The 21885-nt window shown below is 42.3% G+C and overlaps 1 protein-coding gene across 1 annotated transcript in view; it reads left to right on the forward strand.

Moving 5' to 3' along the window:
- Nucleotides 1-21885, forward strand: part of LOC117328486 (cytochrome b5 reductase 4-like) — a 102855-nt gene that overhangs the window by 67641 nt on the left and 13329 nt on the right. Inside the window, exons 6-10 of the mRNA XM_033886021.1 lie at nucleotides 1821-2137; nucleotides 3889-3989; nucleotides 15254-15335; nucleotides 15478-15522; nucleotides 15836-15914. Coding sequence (XP_033741912.1) covers nucleotides 1821-2137; nucleotides 3889-3989; nucleotides 15254-15335; nucleotides 15478-15522; nucleotides 15836-15914 — 624 coding nt within the window. The remainder of the gene's footprint in view (nucleotides 1-1820; nucleotides 2138-3888; nucleotides 3990-15253; nucleotides 15336-15477; nucleotides 15523-15835; nucleotides 15915-21885) is intronic.

Raw genomic sequence — 21885 nt, forward strand, 5'->3', positions numbered from 1 at the left:
GCTGAGTGTACTTAACGGGGGTAGGTAACCATCACTGACTGATGTACGTTTACGGGGGTAGTACACCCCTACTGACGGAATCGGGGGTAGTACAAACCCCGTTTTTAAAGGGGTGGGATACCACATACGACTGAGTGAAAGTTTACTAAGGTAGGATACCACACACTGCACTTTGTTTAACTGGGGGGTGGATCCACCATCACTGACTGCGTTTTAAAAGGGGTAGGTACCCCCTCCGATGAGTTTAAAAGTTTATAGGGTAGGATACCCACACTGCTGAGTTGTACGTTATCCTAGGGGTGGATCCCCACACTGACTGATTATTAACGGGGGTAGGATCACATCACGATGAGTTAGTTTACTGGGGGTAGGATCCCTCACTGACTACTGTACTTTCCCCGGGGTAGGAACACCATCACGACGATTGTACGTTTACTGGGTAGATCCCACAATCCTGAGACTGTACTTTTTAAGGTGGGAAATCACAATCCGTAAACTGTAGTTAACTAGGGGTAGGATACAAAATCAGATAGCGGTTTACTAGAGGTGGATCACCCCCTCCTGACTGTTTTACGTTTAAGGGTGGGATACACACCCACGACTGAGCTGAAATTTTTTACAAACAGATTGATTTATTTTTGGCATACAACAATGACAATAACATGATGGGGTTTTTTATCATTGAGGCCGATTTTTTCCTAGTTGAGAGTTTTCGTTTCTTTGTGTTCTTTTTTTTTTAGATTAAACCCTTTTTTGTTTTTATTTTTTTTAAACCCTACTTTTTGTATACTTTATACAATTGTTATACAATTTTCTGCAAGGCATTACGTTTGTGACATGATTCATTTAATCAGAACATCACTGAAGACTGAAAAATCCAAAAATAATTAGAGTTTTTAGGTCACCTATGACAAAGTCTCAGATGAATGTTTTGTCCAGCGACCCGAGCATCTGACGTACATAGTTTGCTTTGTTAACAGCTTGCATTTTTGACTTCTTCATAATGACCAAGAGGCCCAGTGTCATGATACTGGGCCAGAAGCATGCTGGGATGAAGGGCTAGTAAAGCTGTTCAAATAAATTACCTTTTTTTTTCTTTTTTTTTCACACTCAGAGAATAGGAGTTTTTGCCAATGATTTGAATCAAAAAAGTGTGAATTGCCAATAATTATGAAATACGACATTTCATTTTTGGGGATTCTAATATATAGTATAGTTAATATGCTTAATTACTTCTGGTGAACAACAATCCGGTTATAAAATTATACAGAAAGGACATCAAGAACCTATGAGGAAAAAATTAACCATCAAAAGAGAAAAGCAGAAATTAAGTAGTCAAAGAATTTATTTGCAAAGCCTAAGATATATACGAGGCTAGAGGGCATATAGCGATAGCAGAAGAGCACCATAATAGACAATCAAAAAACCAAGAAACAAGTATAAAAAAGGAGCCTATTTTGATGGTGGATGGAGAGACAGAGACAGAGACAGAGAGACAGAGAGAGAGAGAGAGAGACAGTCAGAGAGAGAGACAGAGACAGAGAGACAAATAAATTACCTTGACCTGCTTTCAAGGTCACAGGGGTCTAACATTTTGAAATTTTCACACAACTTCTCAATAACCAAGACACCCAGAGTCATGATATTGGGACAGATGAATGCTTGGATAACAGACTGGTCAAATGTGTTTAATTCTTTCTCTAAATAAAAAAAACATCAGTGCCATCGGAACATATTTTAGAACTCAGTAATATGCTTTTCTTTGAATTAATATGTAAAGCAAATAGTCAGCATTTTTTCTTTTTTCTTTTTAATTGTAGCTCTTCAAATTTAGATAAGAACAGCAAATCTTCCTGTGGTAGTAGCAACAACTCAAACGACTTCAAAATGGCGGGGAAACAAACTTTGGGCGTCGGTAGCCAGTTTCCAGCCCCAAATTCTCAGCAACGTCTTGGAGGCTCTCCAACAAAGTCACGTAATAAGGTGGCCCTCAAACCTGGTCGATCTCTTATGGACTGGATTCGCCTTGGCAATAGTGGGAAGGATCTTACAGGGGTTGGTCGCAAGGTCTTGGAGGTAACACCGGAGGAACTAGCTAAACATGCCACGGCTGACGATGCTTGGATAGCTCTACGGGGTCAGTTGTGTCACAATTTAGCTACTAGCTAATAGCTACGTTCATCGTCGTCCGCCATGCGCTGTTAGACTTTTACTTTCAAAATGCCACTCCACAGCCCGAAAGCAGATTTCTACCAAATTGGGGAACTTTGGTGAATTATTGGTTTAAAACCCTACTCCTGGTGAATTATTGGTTTAAAACCCTACTCCTGGTGAATTATTGGTTTAAAACCCTACTCCTGGTGAATTGTTGGTTTAAAACCCTACTCCTGGTGAATTATTGGTTTAAAACCCTACTCCTGGTGAATTATTGGTTTAAAACCCTATTCCTGGTGAATTATTGGTTTAAAACCCTATTCCTGGTGAATTATTGCTTTAAAACCCTACTCCTGTTGAATTATTGCTTTAAAACCCTACTCCTGGTGAATTATTGGTTTAAAACCCTACTCCTGGTGAATTATTGCTATAAAACCCTACTCCTGGTGAATTATTGCTATTAAACCCTACTCCTGGTGAATTATTGCTTTAAAACCCTACTCCTGGTGAATTATTGCTTAAAACCCTACTCCTGGTGAATTATTGCTTTAAAACCCTACTCCTGGTGAATTATTGCTATAAAACCCTACTCCTGGTGAATTATTGCTTTAAAACCCTACTCCTCCTGAACCCTTTGGTGGAATACATTCAAGTTTGGTGTGAAACATCAGTAGGGGAGGGCAATCATGTTTTATATAAATGACCCAAGGGGCTGGAGTGGTTGAGCCCAAAAAGGGGAACTTTGCTCTTGTTTTGCTTTAAAACCCTACTCTTCCTTAACCCTTTGGTGGATTACATTCAAGTTTGGTGTGAAACATCAGTAGGGGAGGGCAATCATATTTTATATAAATGAGGCTAGTGTGACCCAAGGGGCTGGAGTGGTTGAGCCCAAAAAGGGGAACTTTGCTCTTGTTTTGCTTTAAAACCCTACTCCTCCTTAACCCTTGGGGGGATTACATCCAAATTTGGTGTGAAGCATTATTTGGGGAAAGCAAAAAAATTTTTTATAAATGAAGCTGATGTGACCCAAGGGGCCTGAGCGGCGTGGGCCCAAAAAGGGGAAATTTGGTGAATTATTTCTTTAAAATCCTTCTCCTCCTTATCCCTTGAGTGGATTACATCCAAATTTGGTGTGAAACATCAATGGGAGAGTGCAATCATATTTTATATAAATGAGGTTAATGTGGCCCATAGGAACTTAGCTAAAATTTTGCTTTAAAATACTCTCCTCCTTAATGCCTTAATAGATTACAACCAAATTTTGAAATGAGACAGGTCTGACAGGGAGTGACCCCTTGGGAAAAAAGGGTAGGGCCCCCAAAAGGAGTACTTGGGTTATTATATTGCTTTAAGACACTACTCCTCCTTAATGCCTTAATTGATTACAACCATATTTAGTATGAAACATGATTGGGGAAGGGCAATCCTAATTGATATAAATGAGGCTGGTCTGACCCATGGGGACATGAGGGGCATGACCCAAAACAGTAACTTTGCTGAAATTTTGCTTTAAGATGCTGCTCCTCCTTAAAGCCAAAATGGATAAAAACTAGATTTGATCTGAAACACATCTGGCTGTAAATAGACAATTGATGGTAATGCGATGCTGGATTGAGGGGTGTGTCCCTGCTGTAAGTGTTTATCACATGACCGTTTAGGCCCATGTACCTCTTGTTCTGTTAGAAATATAAGGCAAGCACTTTTAGTATTACCTTGATATGATTGCTATTTCAGGAAAAGTATACAACATATCTCCTTACCTAGAGTACCACCCCGGAGGGGAGGAGGAACTAATGAAGGGAGCTGGCATAGATGGTACACTACTGTTTGATGAGGTAAACTGCATCTTCACAAAGGGTAAAATGTATAGTATAGGTGAAGGTATAGAGACAGAGTGGGGAGTTCTGGGTGAGGGTATAGAGACAGAGTGAGGAGTTCTGGGTGAGGGTATAGAGACAGAGATGGGAGTTCTGGGTGAGGGTATAGAGACAGAGTGGGGAGTTCTGGGTGAGGGTATAGAGACAGAGTGGGGAGTTCTGGTTGAGGGTATAGAGACAGAGTGGGGAGTTCTGGGTGAGGGTATAGAGACAGAGTGGGGAGTTCTGGGTGAGGGTATAGAGACAGAGTGGGGAGTTCTGGTGAGGGTATAGAGACAGAGTGGGGAGTTCTGGGTGAGGGTATAGAGACAGAGTGGGGAGTTCTGAGTGAGGGTATAGAGACAGAGTGGGGAGTTCTGGGTGAGGGTATAGAGACAGAGTGGGGAGTTCTGGGTGAGGGTATAGAGACAGAGTGGGGAGTTCTGGGTGAGGGTATAGAGACAGAGTGGGGAGTTCTGGGTGAGGGTATAGAGACAGAGTGGGGAGTTCTGGGTGAGGGTATAGAGACAGAGTGGGGAGTTCTGGTTGAGGGTATAGAGACAGAGTGAGGAGTTCTGGTTGAGGGTATAGAGACAGAGTGGGGAGTTCTGGGTGAGGGTATAGAGACAGAGTGGGGAGTTCTGGGTGAGGGTATAGAGACAGAGTGGGGAGTTCTGGGTGAGGGTATAGAGACAGAGTGGGGAGTTCTGGGTGAGGGTATAGAGACAGAGATGGGAGTTCTGGTTGAGGGTATAGAGACAGAGTGGGGAGTTCTGGGTGAGGGTATAGAGACAGAGTGGGGAGTTCTGGGTGAGGGTATAGAGACAGAGTGGGGAGTTCTGGGTGAGGGTATAGAGACAGAGTGAGGAGTTCTGGTTGAGGGTATAGAGACAGAGTGGAGAGTTCTGGGTGAGGGTATAGAGACAGAGTGGGGAGTTCTGGGTGAGGGTATAGAGACAGAGTGAGGAGTTCTGGGTGAGGGTATAGAGACAGAGTGGGGAGTTCTGGGTGAGGGTATAGAGACAGAGTGGAGAGTTCTGGGTGAGGGTATAGAGACAGAGTGGGGAGTTCTGGTTGAGGGTATAGAGACAGAGTGAGGGAGTTCTGGGTGAGGGTATAGAGACAGAGTGGGGAGTTCTGGGTGAGGGTATAGAGACAGAGTGGGGAGTTCTGGGTGAGGGTATAGAGACAGAGTGGGGAGTTCTGGGTGAGGGTATAGAGACAGAGTGGGGAGTTCTGGGTGAGGGTATAGAGACAGAGTGAGGAGTTCTGGGTGAGGGTATAGAGACAGAGTGGAGAGTTCTGGGTGAGGGTATAGAGACAGAGTGGGGAGTTCTGAGTGAGAGTATAGAGACAGAGTGGGGAGTTCTGGTTGAGGGTATAGAGACAGAGTGGGGAGTTCTGGTTGAGGGTATAGAGACAGAGTGGGGAGTTCTGGTTGAGGGTATAGAGACAGAGTGAGGAGTTCTGGGTGAGGGTATAGAGACAGAGTGGGGAGTTCTGGGTGAGGGTATAGAGACAGAGTGAGGAGTTCTGGGTGAGGGTATAGAGACAGAGATGGGAGTTCTGAGTGAGGGTATAGAGACAGAGTGGGGAGTTCTGGGTGAGGGTATAGAGACAGAGTGCGGAGTTCTGGGTGAGGGTATAGAGACAGAGTGGGGAGTTCTGGGTGAAGGTATAGAGACAGAGTGGGGAGTTCTGGTTGAGGGTATAGAGACAGAGTGGAGAGTTCTGGGTTGAGGGTATAGAGACAGAGTGGGGAGTTCTGGGTGAGGTATAGAGACAGAGTGGGAGTTCTGGTGAGGGTATAGAGACAGAGTGGGGAGTTCTGGGTGAGGGTATAGAGACAGAGTGGGGAGTTCTGGGTGAGGGTATAGAGACAGAGTGGAGAGTTCTGGGTGAGGGTATAGAGACAGAGTGGGGAGTTCTGGTTGAGGGTATAGAGACAGAGTGGGGAGTTCTGGGTGAAGGGTATAGAGACAGAGTGGGGAGTTCTGGGTGAGGGTATAGAGACAGAGTGGGGAGTTCTGGGTGAGGGTATAGAGACAGAGTGGGAGTTCTGGGTGAGGGTATAGAGACAGAGTGGGGAGTTCTGGGTGAGGGTATAGAGACAGAGTGGGGAGTTCTGGGTGAGGGTATAGAGACAGAGTGGGGAGTTCTGGTTGAGGGTATAGAGACAGAGTGGGGAGTTCTGGGTGAGGGTATAGAGACAGAGTGGGGAGTTCTGGTAGGTATAGAGACAGAGTGGGGAGTTTGAGGGTATAGAGACAGAGTGGGGAGTTCTGGGTGAGGGTATAGAGACAGAGTGGGGAGTTCTGGGTGAGGGTATAGAGACAGAGTGGGGAGTTCTAGTTGAGGGTATAGAGACAGAGTGGGGAGTTCTGGGTGAGGGTATAGAGACATAGTGGGGAGTTCTGGGTGAGGGTATAGAGACAGAGTGGGGAGTTCTGGGTGAGGGTATGAAGCAGAGTTGGGTGTTCTTTGTGAGATTCGAGAGCACAGTCTTATTTCTTGGTAAACTGTGATATTTGTTTTACTGGCCAGGCTCATATGTTGTTAGACAGCTACAAGGCTCATGCTTAATCTGCTTAAGACATGGTCAGTGCTGATACCATAAATAGCCATTCACAGATTGATTAATATGTGATGTGTTTCACAGCCATATAGCTGATAAAAAGAAACATTCAAAATCCTTGTTTGTAATAATAATCTTCACTGAGATTTTTCAGTCCTATACCATCACCGCAAATAAGTCCCCACAGATACTACTATAGGGAACTACTCCCCCACTAATACTACTGGAGGGGACAAGTCCCCCACTAATACTACTGGAGGGGACTAGTCCCCCACTAATACTACTGGAGGGAACTAGTCCCCCACTAATACTACTGGAGGGGACTAGTCCCCCACTAATACTACTGGAGGGGATTAGTCCCCTACTTATACTACTGGAGGGACTGGTCCCCCACTAATACTACTGGAGGGGACTAGTCCCCCACTAATACTACTGGAGGAGACTAGTCCCCCACTAATACTACTGGAGGGACTGGTCTCCCACTAATACTATTTGAGGGGACTGGTCCCCCACTAATACTACTATAGGGAACTACTCCCCCACTAATACTACTGGTAGGGTCTACTCCCCTACATATACTACTGGAGGGACTGGTCCCCCACTAATACTACTGGAGGGACTAGTTCCCCACTAATACTACTGGAGGGACTAGTCCCCTACTTATACTACTGGAGGGACTGGTGCCCCACTAATACTACTGGAGGGACTGGTCTCCCACTAATACTATTTGAGGGGACTGGTCCCCCACTAATACTACTATAGGGAACTACTCCCCCACTAATACTACTGGTAGGGTCTAGTCCCCTACATATACTACTGGAGGGACTGGTCCCCCACTAATACTACTGGAGGGGACAAGTCCCCCACTAATACTACTGGAGGGACTGGTCCCCCACTAATACTACTGGAGGGGACAAGTCCCCCACTAATACTACTGGAGGGGACTAGTCCCCCACTAATACTACTGGTGGGGACAAGTCCCCCACTAATACTACTGGAGGGACTGGTCCCCCACTAATACTACTGGAGGGGACAAGTCCCCCACTAATACTACTGGAGGGGACTAGTCCCCCACTAATACTACTGGAGGGGACTAGTCCCCCACTAATACTACTGGTGGGGACTGGTCCCCTACTAATACTACTGGAGGGGACTAGTCCCCTACTAATACTACTGGTGGGGACTAGTCCCCTACTAATGCTACTGGAGGGGACTAGTCCCCTACTAATGCTACTGGAGGGGACTAGTCCCCCACTAATACTACTGGTGGGGACTAGTCCCCTACTAATACTACTGGTGGGGACTAGTCCCCTACTTATACTACTGGTGGGGACTAGTCCCCCACTAATACTACTGGTGGGGACTAGTCCCTACTTATACTACTGGTGGAGACTAGTCCCCTACTTATACTACTTGAGGGACTGGTCCCCCACTTATACTACTGGAGGGGACTGGTCCCCCACTTATACTACTGGTGGGGACTAGTCCCCTACTAATACTACTGTTGGGGACTAGTCCCCTACTTATACTACTGGTGGGGACTAGTCCCCTACTAATACTACTGGAGGAGACTAGTCCCCTACTAATACTACTGGAGGGGACTAATCCCCTACTTATACTACTGGTGGGGACTAGTCCCCTACTAATACTACTGTTGGGGACTAGTCCCCCTACTAATACTACTTGTGGGGACTAGTCCCCTACTAATACTACTGGAGGGGACTAATCCCCTACTTATACTACTGGTGGGGACTAGTCCCCTACTAATACTACTGTTGGGGACTAGTCCCCCTACTAATACTACTGGAGGGGACTAATCCCCTACTTATACTACTGGAGGGGACTAGTCCCCTACTAATACTACTTGTGGGGACTAGTCCCCTACTTATACTACTGGTGGGGACTAGTCCCCTTCTAATACTACTGGTGGGGACTAGTCCCTACTTATACTACTGGTGGAGACTAGTCCCCTACTTATACTACTTGAGGGACTGGTCCCCCACTTATACTACTGGAGGGGACTGGTCCCCCACTTATACTACTGGTGGGGACTAGTCCCCTACTTATACTACTGGTGGGGACTAGTCCCCTACTAATACTACTGTTGGGGACTAGTCCCCCTACTAATACTACTGGAGGGGACTAATCCCCTACTTATACTACTGGAGGGGACTAGTCCCCTACTAATACTACTTGTGGGGACTAGTCCCCTACTAATACTACTGGAGGGGACTAATCCCCTACTTATACTACTGGTGGGGACTAGTCCCCTTCTAATACTACTGGTTGGGACTAGTCCCCTACTAATACTACTGGAGGTGACTAGTCCCCTACTTATACTACTGGAGGGGACTAGTCCCCCACTAATACTACTGGAGGGGACAAGTCCCCTACTAATACTACTGGAGGGGACTAGTTCCCCACTAATACTACTGGTGGGGACTAGTCCCCTACTTATACTACTGGTGGGGACTAGTCCCCTACTTATACTACTGGTGGGGACTAGTCCCCTACTAATACTACTGGTGGGGACTAGTCCCCTACTTATACTACTGGTGGGGACTAGTCCCCTACTAATACTACTTGTGGGGACTAGTCCCCTACTTATACTACTGGAGGGGACTAGTCCCCTTCTAATACTACTGGTTGGGACTAGTCCCCTACTAATACTACTGGAGGTGACTAGTCCCCTACTTATACTACTGGTGGGGACTAGTCCCCTACTAATACTACTGGAGGGGACTAGTCCCCTACTTATACTACTTGTGGGGACTAGTCCCCTACTTATACTACTGGTGGGGACTAGTCCCCTTCTAATACTACTGGAGGTGACTAGTCCCCTACTTATACTACTAGAGGGGGACTAGTCCCCTACTTATACTACTAGTGGGGACTAGTCCCCCTACTAATACTACTGGAGGAGACTAGTCCCCCACTAATACTACTGGTGGGGACTGGTCCCCCACTAATACTACTGGTGGGGACTAGTCCCCCTACTAATACTACTGGAGGGGACTAGTCCCCTACTTATACTACTGGTGGGGACTAGTCCCCCTACTAATACTACTGGAGGGGACTAGTCCCCTACTTATACTACTGGTGGGGACTAGTCCCCCTACTAATACTACTGGTGGGGACTAGTCCCTACTAATACTACTGGAGGGGACTAGTCCCCTACTTATACTACTGGTGGGGACTAGTCCCCTACTTATACTACTGGTGGGGACTAGTCCCCCTACTTATACTACTGGTGGGGACTAGTCCCTACTAATACTACTGGAGGGGACTAGTCCCCCTACTAATACTACTGGAGGGGACTAGTCCCCTACTTATACTACTGGTGGGGACTAGTCCCCCTACTAATACTACTGGAGGGGACTAGTCCCCTACTTATACTACTGGTGGGGACTAGTCCCCCTACTAATACTACTGGTGGGGACTAGTCCCTACTAATACTACTGGAGGGGACTAGTCTCCTACTTATACTACTGGTGGGGACTAGTCCCCCACTAATACTACTGGTGGGGACTAGTCCCCCACTAATACTACTGGAGGGGACTAGTCCCTTACTAATACTACTGGTGGGGACTAGTCCCCCACTAATACTACTGGTGGGGACTTGTCCCCCACTAATACTATTGGAGGGGACTAGTCCCTTACTAATACTACTGGTGGGGACTAGTCCCCCACTAATACTACTGGAGGGGACTAGTCCCCCACTAATACTACTGGTGGGGACTAGTCCCCTACTAATACTACTGGAGGGGACTAGTCCCCCACTAATACTACTGGTGGGGACTAGTCCCCCTACTAATACTACTGGTGGGGACTAGTCCCCCACTAATACTACTGGTGGGGACTAGTCCCCCACTAATACTACTGGTGGGGACTAGTCCCCCTACTTATACTACTGGAGGAGACTAGTCCCCTACTTATACTACTGGTGGGGACTAGTCCCCTTCTAATACTACTGGTTGGGACTAGTCCCCTACTAATACTACTGGAGGTGACTAGTCCCCTACTAATACTACTGGAGGGGACTAGTCCCCCACTAATACTACTGGAGGGGACAAGTCCCCTACTAATACTACTGGAGGGGACTAGTTCCCCACTAATACTACTGGTGGGGACTAGTCCCCTACTTATACTACTGGTGGGGACTAGTCCCCTACTTATACTACTGGTGGGGACTAGTCCCCTACTAATACTACTGGTGGGGACTAGTCCCCTACTTATACTACTGGTGGGGACTAGTCCCCTTCTAATACTACTGGTGGGGACTAGTCCCCTACTAATACTACTGGTGGGGACTAGTCCCCTACTAATACTACTGGTGGGGACTAGTCCCCTACTAATACTACTGGTGGGGACTAGTCCCCTACTAATACTACTGGTGGGGACTAGTCCCCTACTTATACTACTGGTGGGGACTAGTCCCCTTCTAATACTACTGGTGGGGACTAGTCCCCTTCTAATACTACTGGTGGGGACTAGTCCCCTACTAATACTACTTGTGGGGACTAGTCCCCTACTTATGCTACTGGTGGGGACTAGTCCCCTTCTAATACTACTGGTTGGGACTAGTCCCCTACTAATACTACTGGAGGTGACTAGTCCCCTACTTATACTACTGGTGGGGACTAGTCCCCTTCTAATACTACTGGTGGGGACTAGTCCCCTACTAATACTACTGGTGGGGACTAGTCCCCTACTAATACTACTGGTGGGGACTAGTCCCCTACTAATACTACTGGTGGGGACTAGTCCCCTACTAATACTACTGGTGGGGACTAGTCCCCTACTAATACTACTGGTGGGGACTAGTCCCCTACTTATACTACTGGTGGGGACTAGTCCCCTTCTAATACTACTGGTGGGGACTAGTCCCCTTCTAATACTACTGGTGGGGACTAGTCCCCTACTAATACTACTTGTGGGGACTAGTCCCCTACTTATGCTACTGGTGGGGACTAGTCCCCTTCTAATACTACTGGTTGGGACTAGTCCCCTACTAATACTACTGGTGGGGACTAGTCCCCTTCTAATACTACTGGAGGGGACTAGTCCCCTACTTATACTACTGGTGGGGACTAATCCCCTACTAATACTACTGGTGGGGACTAGTCCCCCTACTAATACTACTGGTGGGGACTAGTCCCCTACTAATACTACTGGTGGGGACTAGTCCCCTACTAATACTACTGGTGGGGACTAGTCCCCTACTAATACTACTGGTGGGGACTAGTCCCCTACTAATACTACTGGTGGGGACTAGTCCCCTACTTATACTACTGGTGGGGACTAGTCCCCTTCTAATACTACTGGTGGGGACTAGTCCCCTTCTAATACTACTGGTGGGGACTAGTCCCCTACTAATACTACTTGTGGGGACTAGTCCCCTACTTATGCTACTGGTGGGGACTAGTCCCCTTCTAATACTACTGGTTGGGACTAGTCCCCTACTAATACTACTGGAGGTGACTAGTCCCCTACTTATACTACTGGTGGGGACTAGTCCCCTTCTAATACTACTGGTGGGGACTAGTCCCCTACTAATACTACTGGTGGGGACTAGTCCCCTACTAATACTACTGGTGGGGACTAGTCCCCTACTAATACTACTGGTGGGGACTAGTCCCCTACTAATACTACTGGTGGGGACTAGTCCCCTACTAATACTACTGGTGGGGACTAGTCCCCTACTTATACTACTGGTGGGGACTAGTCCCCTTCTAATACTACTGGTGGGGACTAGTCCCCTTCTAATACTACTGGTGGGGACTAGTCCCCTACTAATACTACTTGTGGGGACTAGTCCCCTACTTATGCTACTGGTGGGGACTAGTCCCCTTCTAATACTACTGGTTGGGACTAGTCCCCTACTAATACTACTGGAGGTGACTAGTCCCCTACTTATACTACTGGTGGGGACTAGTCCCCTTCTAATACTACTGGAGGGGACTAGTCCCCTACTTATACTACTGGTGGGGACTAATCCCCTACTAATACTACTGGTGGGGACTAGTCCCCCTACTAATACTACTGGTGGGGACTAGTCCCCTACTAATACTACTGGTGGGGACTAGTCCCCCTACTAATACTACTGTCGGGGACTAGTCCCCTACTAATACTACTGGTGGGGACTAGTCCCCTACTTATACTACTGGTGGGGACTAGTCCCCTTCTAATACTACTGGAGGGGACTAGTCCCCCTACTAATACTACTGGTGGGGACTAGTCCCCTACTAATACTACTGGTGGGGACTAGTCCCCCACTTATACTACTGGTGGGGACTAGTCCCCTACTAATACTACTGGAGGAGACTAGTCCCCAACTTATACTGCTGGAGGGGAGTAATCCTGTACTAATATTACTGCCAGGAAAACTAACAGTCACTTTTTCAATGAACTTTATTATTGACATACCTACCTTTGTCATAAGTTCAAGAAAGCCAGATTAACAAACATACATCACTAGTTTGTTTCCATGGTAACTACATCTCTAGTTTCTATGGTAACTACATCACTAGTTATTATGGTGACTACACTAGTTTATATGGTAACTACATCTCTAGTTTCTATGGTAACTACATCTCTAGTTACTATGGTAGCTACATCTCTAGTTTCTATGGTAACTACATCACTAGTTACTATGGTAACTACATCTCTAGTTACTATGGTTACTACATCACTAGTTACTATTGTAACTACATCACTAGTTGCTATTGTAACTACATCACTAGTTACTATGGTAACTACATCTCTAGTTACTATGGTTACTACATCACTAGTTACTATGGTAACTACATCACTAGTTACTATGGTGACCACCAGAGTCCTTCGTCTGTCTATGGATTATTGACTTCTTCTTAACCACTGACCAGAATTTAACCAAATTAGGTAGGAGGCACCCCTAAGTGGCTGGAATTCAAATTATTACAAATGATGGGGCTGATCTCCCCAGGTGCCTGAGGGGTGGGGCCAAAAGGGGTCCATTTATTTGGCAATGTTGATATTAACGACTTCTTCTCTGGAACTAAGCAATGTATGGCATGATATTTCATTGGCAGCATCCCTTGGTGGCTGGGATTCAAATCTATATAAATAATTGGTTTGATCTCCTATAGGCCTGAGGGGTGGGGCAAAAGCTTCTGGTATTTTTGAAACCAGGGACTTACTTTCTTGGTTATCTTTTGAAGCTGCCATATGTGGTATTGCTGGGCATTAAGTGATATACACAATTCTGATGTAATATAGCCCCAGGTGTCTTTCCCCACACTAAGAAAAGCAGGTGAGATCCTAACCTCATAACCATATATAGTATTGTTAGACAACAAATAAAGCTATCAATGAATTGAACATGAACATTATTTTGACTTTCGGACAATCAACCAGGTGAGTGATACAGGCCCTCTGGGTCTCTTGTTACTATGGTGACTGCATTACTAGTTAAAATCTTTAAACGACTTCTTGTCAATAACCAAGAGTCCCAGAGTCCTAATATTTGGCCTGTAGCATGCTGGGGTGAAGGGCTACCAAGTTTGTTCAAATGAATGACCTTGACCTTCATTCAAGGTCACAGGAGTCAAAAGGGCTAAAATCTTTAAACGGCTTCTTCTCAATAACCAAGAGTCCAAGAAACCTAATATTTGGCCTGAAGCATGCTGGGGTGAAGGGCTCCCAAGTTTGTTCAAATGAATGGCCTTGACCTTCATTCAAGGTCACAGGAGTCAAAAAGGCTAAAATCTTTAAACAACTTCTTCTCAATAACCAAGAGCCCCAGGGAGTTGATATTGGTTCTGTAGCATGCTGGGGTGAAGGGCTACCAAGTTTGTTCAAATGAATGACCTTGACCTTCATTCAAGGTCACAGGAGTCAAAAGGGCTAAAATCTTTAAACGACTTCTTCTCAATAACCAAGAGTCCCAGGGAGTTGATATTGGGTCTGTAGAATGCTAGGGTAAAGGGCTACCAAGTTTGTTCAAATGAATGACCTTGACCCTCATTCAAGGTCACAGGAGTCAAAAGGGCTAAAATCTTTAAACGACTTCTTCTCAATAACCAAGAGTCCCAGGGAGTTGATATTGGGTCTGTAGAATGCTAGAGTAAAGGGCTACCAAGTTTGTTCAAATGAATGACCTTGATCTTCATTCAAGGTCACAGGAGTCAAAAAGGCTAAAATCTTTAAACGACTTCTTCTCAATAACCAAGAGTCCCGGAGACCAAATTTTTGGCCTGTAGCATGCTGGGGTAAAGGGCTCTCAAGTTTGTTGAAATGAATGACCTTGCCCTTCATTCAAGGTCACAGCAGTCAAAAAGGCTAAAATCTTTAAGCGACTTCCTCTCAATAACCAAGCGTCCAAGGGAGTTGATATTTGGTCTGTAGCATGCTGGGGTGAAGGGCTACCAACTTTGTTCAAATGAATGACCCTGACTCACATTCAAGGTCACGTCGATCAAGTATGCTTAAATCTTTAAATGACTTTTAGTGAATAGCTTAAGTGCCGAGAGACATTATATTGGTCATGTAGCATGCTTTCAAATAACTGCAGGATCCATATATGAAAAGATCACTGCATTGCAGGTGAGCGATTTGGGCCCATTGGGCCCTTGTTTCTATGGTGACTATATCACTACTTTTTATGGGCACTATGTTTTATCTTCCTCAGGTACATAAGTGGGTCAATTATGAATCCATGCTTGAAAAATGTTTTGTTGGAAAACTGAAAACAACTCCCGTCCAAAAAAGGGGTAAGTACATGTATATGTAAGCTCATTTAAAAATACATGTTGGAAAATGAAGCATTTAAATGTATAATATTTAACTGGTTATAATGTCTCTAGTGATATTTAGCCCATCATGATCAGTGATAATGTTATGTTGTGTTTCTAGGAAGCCTGTCCTCCCTACTTCGACTCAAACCTAGTACTCCTAACGGTAAGTGTAATGTGACCTTGATAAGTCTATTCTCAGTAAAAGGTGATTTGATTCATGTTTCTAATATTTCATGGTAGTCTGAGTCAGACAAGTTTTTAGGATTTAAGTTTAGTTTAGTCCCTGTAATACACATGTGTGATGCTGTTGAAGCACTTGTAATTCACCTGTTTTCACATTTGTGTTACACACATGTGATTTAGTCTGAGACATATAATAACAATGATTAGACATCACAATTTGACCTGTTAGCTTTCCGGTGTTAATTCCTTTACCTAGTCTAGGGAGTATGTTATATCATATTTGTCCCTTTTAGGTCCATTAAAGCCACCTGCACCAATGGGACCACCTCCTACAATGGGACCACCCCCTCCACCAGAGCCCAGCCCTCCACGGTAAGTTACTACTTCACATATATAAACTACATATTGTTCAGTGTGTCTCATGCCCAAATATACACAGTTATGGCCCTTTGTTTAGTATGTCTCATGCCCAACTATACACAGTTATGGCCCTTTGTTTAGCATGTATCATGCCCAACTATACACAGTTATGGCCCTTTGTTTAGCATGTATCATGCCCAAATATACACAGTTATGGCTCTTTGTTAAGTATGTCTCATGCCCAACTATACACAGTTATGGCCCTTTGTTTAGTATGTCTCATGCCCAACTATACACAGTTATGGCCCTTTGTTTAGCATGTATCATGCCCAAATATACACAGTTATGGCTCTTTGTTTAGTATGTCTCATGCCCAACTATACACAGTTATGGCCCTTTGTTTAGTATGTCTCATGCCCAACTATACACAGTTATGGCCCTTTGTTTAGCATGTATCATGCCCAAATAGACATAGTTATGGCCCTTTGTTTAGTATGTCTCAATATACAGTTATGGCTCTTTGTTCAGTATGTATCATGCCTCAATATACAGTTATGGCCCTTTGTTTAGTATGTATCATGCCCAAATATACAAAGTTATGGCCCTTTGTTTAGTATGTCTCATGCCCTAATTAACATAGTTATGGCCCTTTGTTTAGTATGTCTCAATATACAGTTATGGCTCTTTGTTCAGTATGTATCATGCCCTAATTAACATAGTTATGGCCCTTTGTTTAGTATGTCTCAATATACAGTTCATTTCAACATTTTTTATTGTATAACATTTATACAAATGGGTTAGACAGCAGGCTTGGCCTATATAAGTCTTCCCCAATACAAACAGAACAATAGTAGAATTAAGCTAAAACAATTGAAAGTGAAGAAGTATAAGAAATATGTACATAAATTAAGTCAATGGAGATGAAATATCTATGGAGATGGAATTTTTTTTATGAATATATTGATTTTTATATATGGTCAAAGGGAGGTAATTATAAAAAGAACTAACAATTAGTGGAAAAGGGAGGTAATAAGGTTCTAGTATATCCTTTGTCAAATTATGATCATGTTACAGAGTTATAAAAAGATTTTGTTCTCAGTTAATAGCTATTGCTTAGATACAGGATTGGCACCCAGCCTTAAATCCAGCAGCACTATAGATGTTCAGGCATAAAATGTCTTACTCCTCCTTCTGTAGCCATCCATCTTAGTGTGCTAGATTCAGACTGAGTGCCCCTGCATCCAAGCAAAGCTTTCATATGTTAGATATAACAAACTGTAATTATACTCTGGAATAAAAAGATTCTAGTTGAATATACTAGTTTTGAATTAAGTAAATCAATCAGAGATATTCAGGGATCAGCTGACTTTTGAAGCAGGTCGCAGGTTCACCACATTCTTATATCAAGAATATGAACAATATAGAATATATGTAAATACAGGTAAAATAATAATCAAAAACTAATTGAGCGAGTCTGGGTCTAGAAAATAACATTTGAATAAGTATGGTTAATTTTGAGTTTAATCAAATCTCTTGCTATCTTTAATGTATTTTTGAACAATATACAGTTATGGCTCTTTGTTCAGTATGTATCATGCCCAAATAAACATAGTTATGGCCCTTTGTTTAGTATGTCTCAATATACAGTTATGGCCCTTTGTTCAGTATGTATCATGCCTCAATATACAGTTATGGCTCTTTGTTCAGTATGTATCATGCCCAAATACACAGTTATGGCCCTTTGTTCAGTATGTCTCAATATACAGTTATGGCCCTTTGTTCAGTATGTATCATGCCCAAATACACACAGTTATGGCCCTTTGTTTAGTATGTCTCAATATACAGTTATGGCCCTTTGTTCAGTATGTATCATGCCTCAATACACAGTTATGGCCCTTTGTTTAGTATGTGTCAATATACAGTTATGGCCCTTTGTTCAGTATGTATCATGCCTCAATATACAGTTATGGCTCTTTGTTCAGTATGTCTCATGCCCAAATAAACATAGTTATGGCCCTTTGTTTAGTATGTCTCAATATACAGTTATGGCCCTTTGTTCAGTATGTATCATGCCCAAATACACACAGTTATGGCCCTTTGTTTAGTATGTCTCATGCCCTAATATACACAGTTATGGCCCTTTGTTTAGTATGTCTCAATATACAGTTATGGCCCTTTGTTTAGTATGTCTCAATATACAGTTATGGCCCTTTGTTTAGTATGTCTCATGCCCTAATAAACATAGTTATGGCCCATTTGTTTAGTATGTCTCAATATACAGTTATGGCCCTTTGTTTAGTATGTCTCATGCCCTAATAAACATAGTTATGGCCCTTTGCTTAATATGTCTCAATATACAGTTATGGCCCTTTGTTCAGTATGTATCATGTCTCAATATACAGTTATGGCCCTTTGTTCAGTATGTATCATGCCTCAATATACAGTTATGGCCCTTTGTTCAGTATGTATCATGCCTCAATATACAGTTATGGCCCTTTGTTTAGTATGTCTCATGCCCTAATAAACATAGTTATGGCCCTTTGTTTAATATGTCTTAATATACAGTTATGGCCCTTTGTTCAGTATGTATCATGTCTCAATATACAGTTATGGCCCTTTGTTCAGTATGTATCATGCCTCAATATACAGTTATGGCCCTTTGTTCAGTATGTATCATGCCTCAATATACAGTTATGACCCTTTGTTCACGTTCATGTTCATATTAAATATGATATTTTTCATGAACCTACCATGACCAAAGGTGACCAAATTGATAATGCTTTGCTTATCTCCTGTGTATCATTCCAATTTATTTTGATATATGTACTTCTAAAGCAAGTAAACATCAATATTTATAATATATTTGTAATCGCTAGATATGTTACAAGTATGGAATTTAAAAAAAACAAGAAAAACATTGTTCTTTTCCACATAAACCTGTGATGTTTGCGATTGTATCGCTGATCTATGTGGTTCAGTATGTTTGGATGAACAGTATCCGAAAGTGACAGTAAATAGGTACTGTGTCGTACCATGGACTTCTGTAATCTATGTGTTCCAGTTTTAATTTGACACAAGTTTTTGTTTCCTGTTCACTGAATTATTGGTCAAGATTCAGTCTCAATGCGGTTGTTATCCTTTATCACATTATTGATAATAACTATACTAGGAGTATACCTTCTCATATAAAGATTTATTAACATCAAATGATTCCTGAACAAAAGGACTCAAGATTTTGATTTTTAATTACCATAAATGCTTGAATAGTTATAACAGTTTCAATAGAGTACACTCGTAATTCAGGCCTTTATTAGAAGCTCTAGTTTTGGCAATCACTAATTAAGAGTTCCATTATCCAGGATCTTACAGAAACAATGTATGCAATCATATCAAAACTGCTTTGAACGTTTCACATTATAGTCAATTAATTTATCAACTTTAAACAGGTTACTGTTTTTGCATTAAGCAATAATGTTCTTTTTTACAGTACTTCCAGCACTTTGATTTAGATTCCTAAAATGATCAATTTATCGGGAGAAAATCATAAAAAAGATTTTGATCATCAGCATTACTTACTTTAATTTTCCAGCATAAATGACTTCAATTTTCCAGCATTACTTACTGTAATTTTCGATAATATCCATTTTCTGGTGTTTGGTTATTTTTTTGCCTTTCAAGCACTTTACTTACATTTTGTTAATTTCATAGCATTAATGACAAAAATAATCTCAATTCCATAGAAGTTTTCACAAAAAAAGTATCTGGAAAATTGACAAAAATTCTCAATTTGCTTCAGTTATTTAATAGGTGATTAGTTTTTAAAAGGATGTTATTTTCTAGCATTGTTGGGGTCAGGTTCTGTATCAGAGCAGTTATCTTGTAAGGTTTCAACTAAAACTCTGACAGGGCTTTTTCTCATTGGTTTGGAATGGGGTCTTTTTGCCTTGTTTTGGGAAGAATATTGCTGAATTGGAAAGATCTTTATAGAATAAACTACAAGTTTTGGGAATTTGACTTAAATGTACTGGGAAGATCATTTCAATTGGGAATGGGACCCACTCACGTCCACAAAAAGCCCCCAGAAAAAGTCCTGTCTGAGGAATATACATATACATGTAGTTAATGTCCCATACACAGGTTTGATATATACATGTAGTACATGTCCCATACCAAGATTTGATATATACATGTAGTTAATGTCCCATACACAGGTTTGATATATACGTGTAGTTAATGTCCCATACACAGGTTTGATATATACATGTAGTTAATGTCCCATACACAGGTTTGATATATACGTGTAGTTAATGTCCCATACACAGGTTTGATATATACGTGTAGTTAATGTCCCATACACAGGTTTGATATATACGTGTCCCATACACAGGTTTGATATATACATGTAGTTAATGTCCCATACACAGGTTTGATATATACATGTAGTAAATGTCCCATACACAGGTTTGATATATACATGTAGTAAATGTCCCATACACAGGTTTGATATATACATGTAGTTAATGTCCCATACACAGGTTTGATATATACGTGTAGTTAATGTCCCATACACAGGTTTGATATATACATGTCCCATACACAGGTTTGATATATACATGTAGTTAATGTCCCATACACAGGTTTGATATATACGTGTAGTTAATGTCCCATACACAGGTTTGATATATACATGTAGTTAATGTCCCATACACAGGTTTGATATATAAATGTCCCATACACAGGTTTGATATATACATGTAGTTAATGTCCCATACACAGGTTTGATATATACATGTCCCATACACAGGTTTGATATATACATGTCCCATACACAGGTTTGATATATACATGTCCCATACACAGGTTTGATATATACATGTCCCATACACAGGTTTGATATGTACATGTAGTTAATGTCCCATACACAGGTTTGATATATACATGTAGTTAATGTCCCATACACAGGTTTGATATATATGTAGTTAATGTCCTATACACAGGTTTGATATATACGTGTAGTAAATGTCCCATACACAGGTTTGATATATACGTGTCCCATACACAGGTTTGATATATACATGTAGTTAATGTCCCATACACAGGTTTGATATATACATGTAGTTAATGTCCCATACACAGGTTTGATATATACGTGTAGTAAATGTCCCATACACAGGTTTGATATATACGTGTAGTAAATGTCCTATACACAGGTTTGATATATAAATGTCCCATACACAGGTTTGATATATACATGTCCCATACACAGGTTTGATATATACATGTAGTAAATGTCCCATACACAGGTTTGATATATACGTGTAGTAAATGTCCTATACACAGGTTTGATATATACGTGTAGTAAATGTCCTATACACAGGTTTGATATATACTAATGTCCCATACACAGGTTTGATATATACATGTAGTAAATGTCCCATACACAGGTTTGATATATACATGTAGTTAATGTCCCATACACAGGTTTGATATATACATGTCCCATACACAGGTTTGATATATATGTGTAGTAAATGTCCCATACACAGGTTTGATATATATGTGTAGTAAATGTCCCATACACAGGTTTGATATATACGTGTAGTTAATGTCCCATACACAGGTTTGATATATACGTGTAGTTAATGTCCCATACACAGGTTTGATATATACGTGTAGTAAATGTCCCATACACAGGTTTGATATATACGTGTAGTTAATGTCCCATACACAGGTTTGATATATAAATGTCCCATACACAGGTTTGATATATACATGTAGTTAATGTCCCATACACAGGTTTGATATATACGTGTAGTTAATGTCCCATACACAGGTTTGATATATACGTGTAGTAAATGTCCCATACACAGGTTTGATATATACGTGTAGTTAATGTCCCATACACAGGTTTGATATATACATGTAGTTAATGTCCCATACACAGGTTTGATATATACGTGTAGTTAATGTCCCATACACAGGT

The sequence above is a fragment of the Pecten maximus genome, chromosome 5, assembly GCF_902652985.1.
Source record: "Pecten maximus chromosome 5, xPecMax1.1, whole genome shotgun sequence".
Classification (NCBI taxonomy): domain Eukaryota; kingdom Metazoa; phylum Mollusca; class Bivalvia; order Pectinida; family Pectinidae; genus Pecten; species Pecten maximus.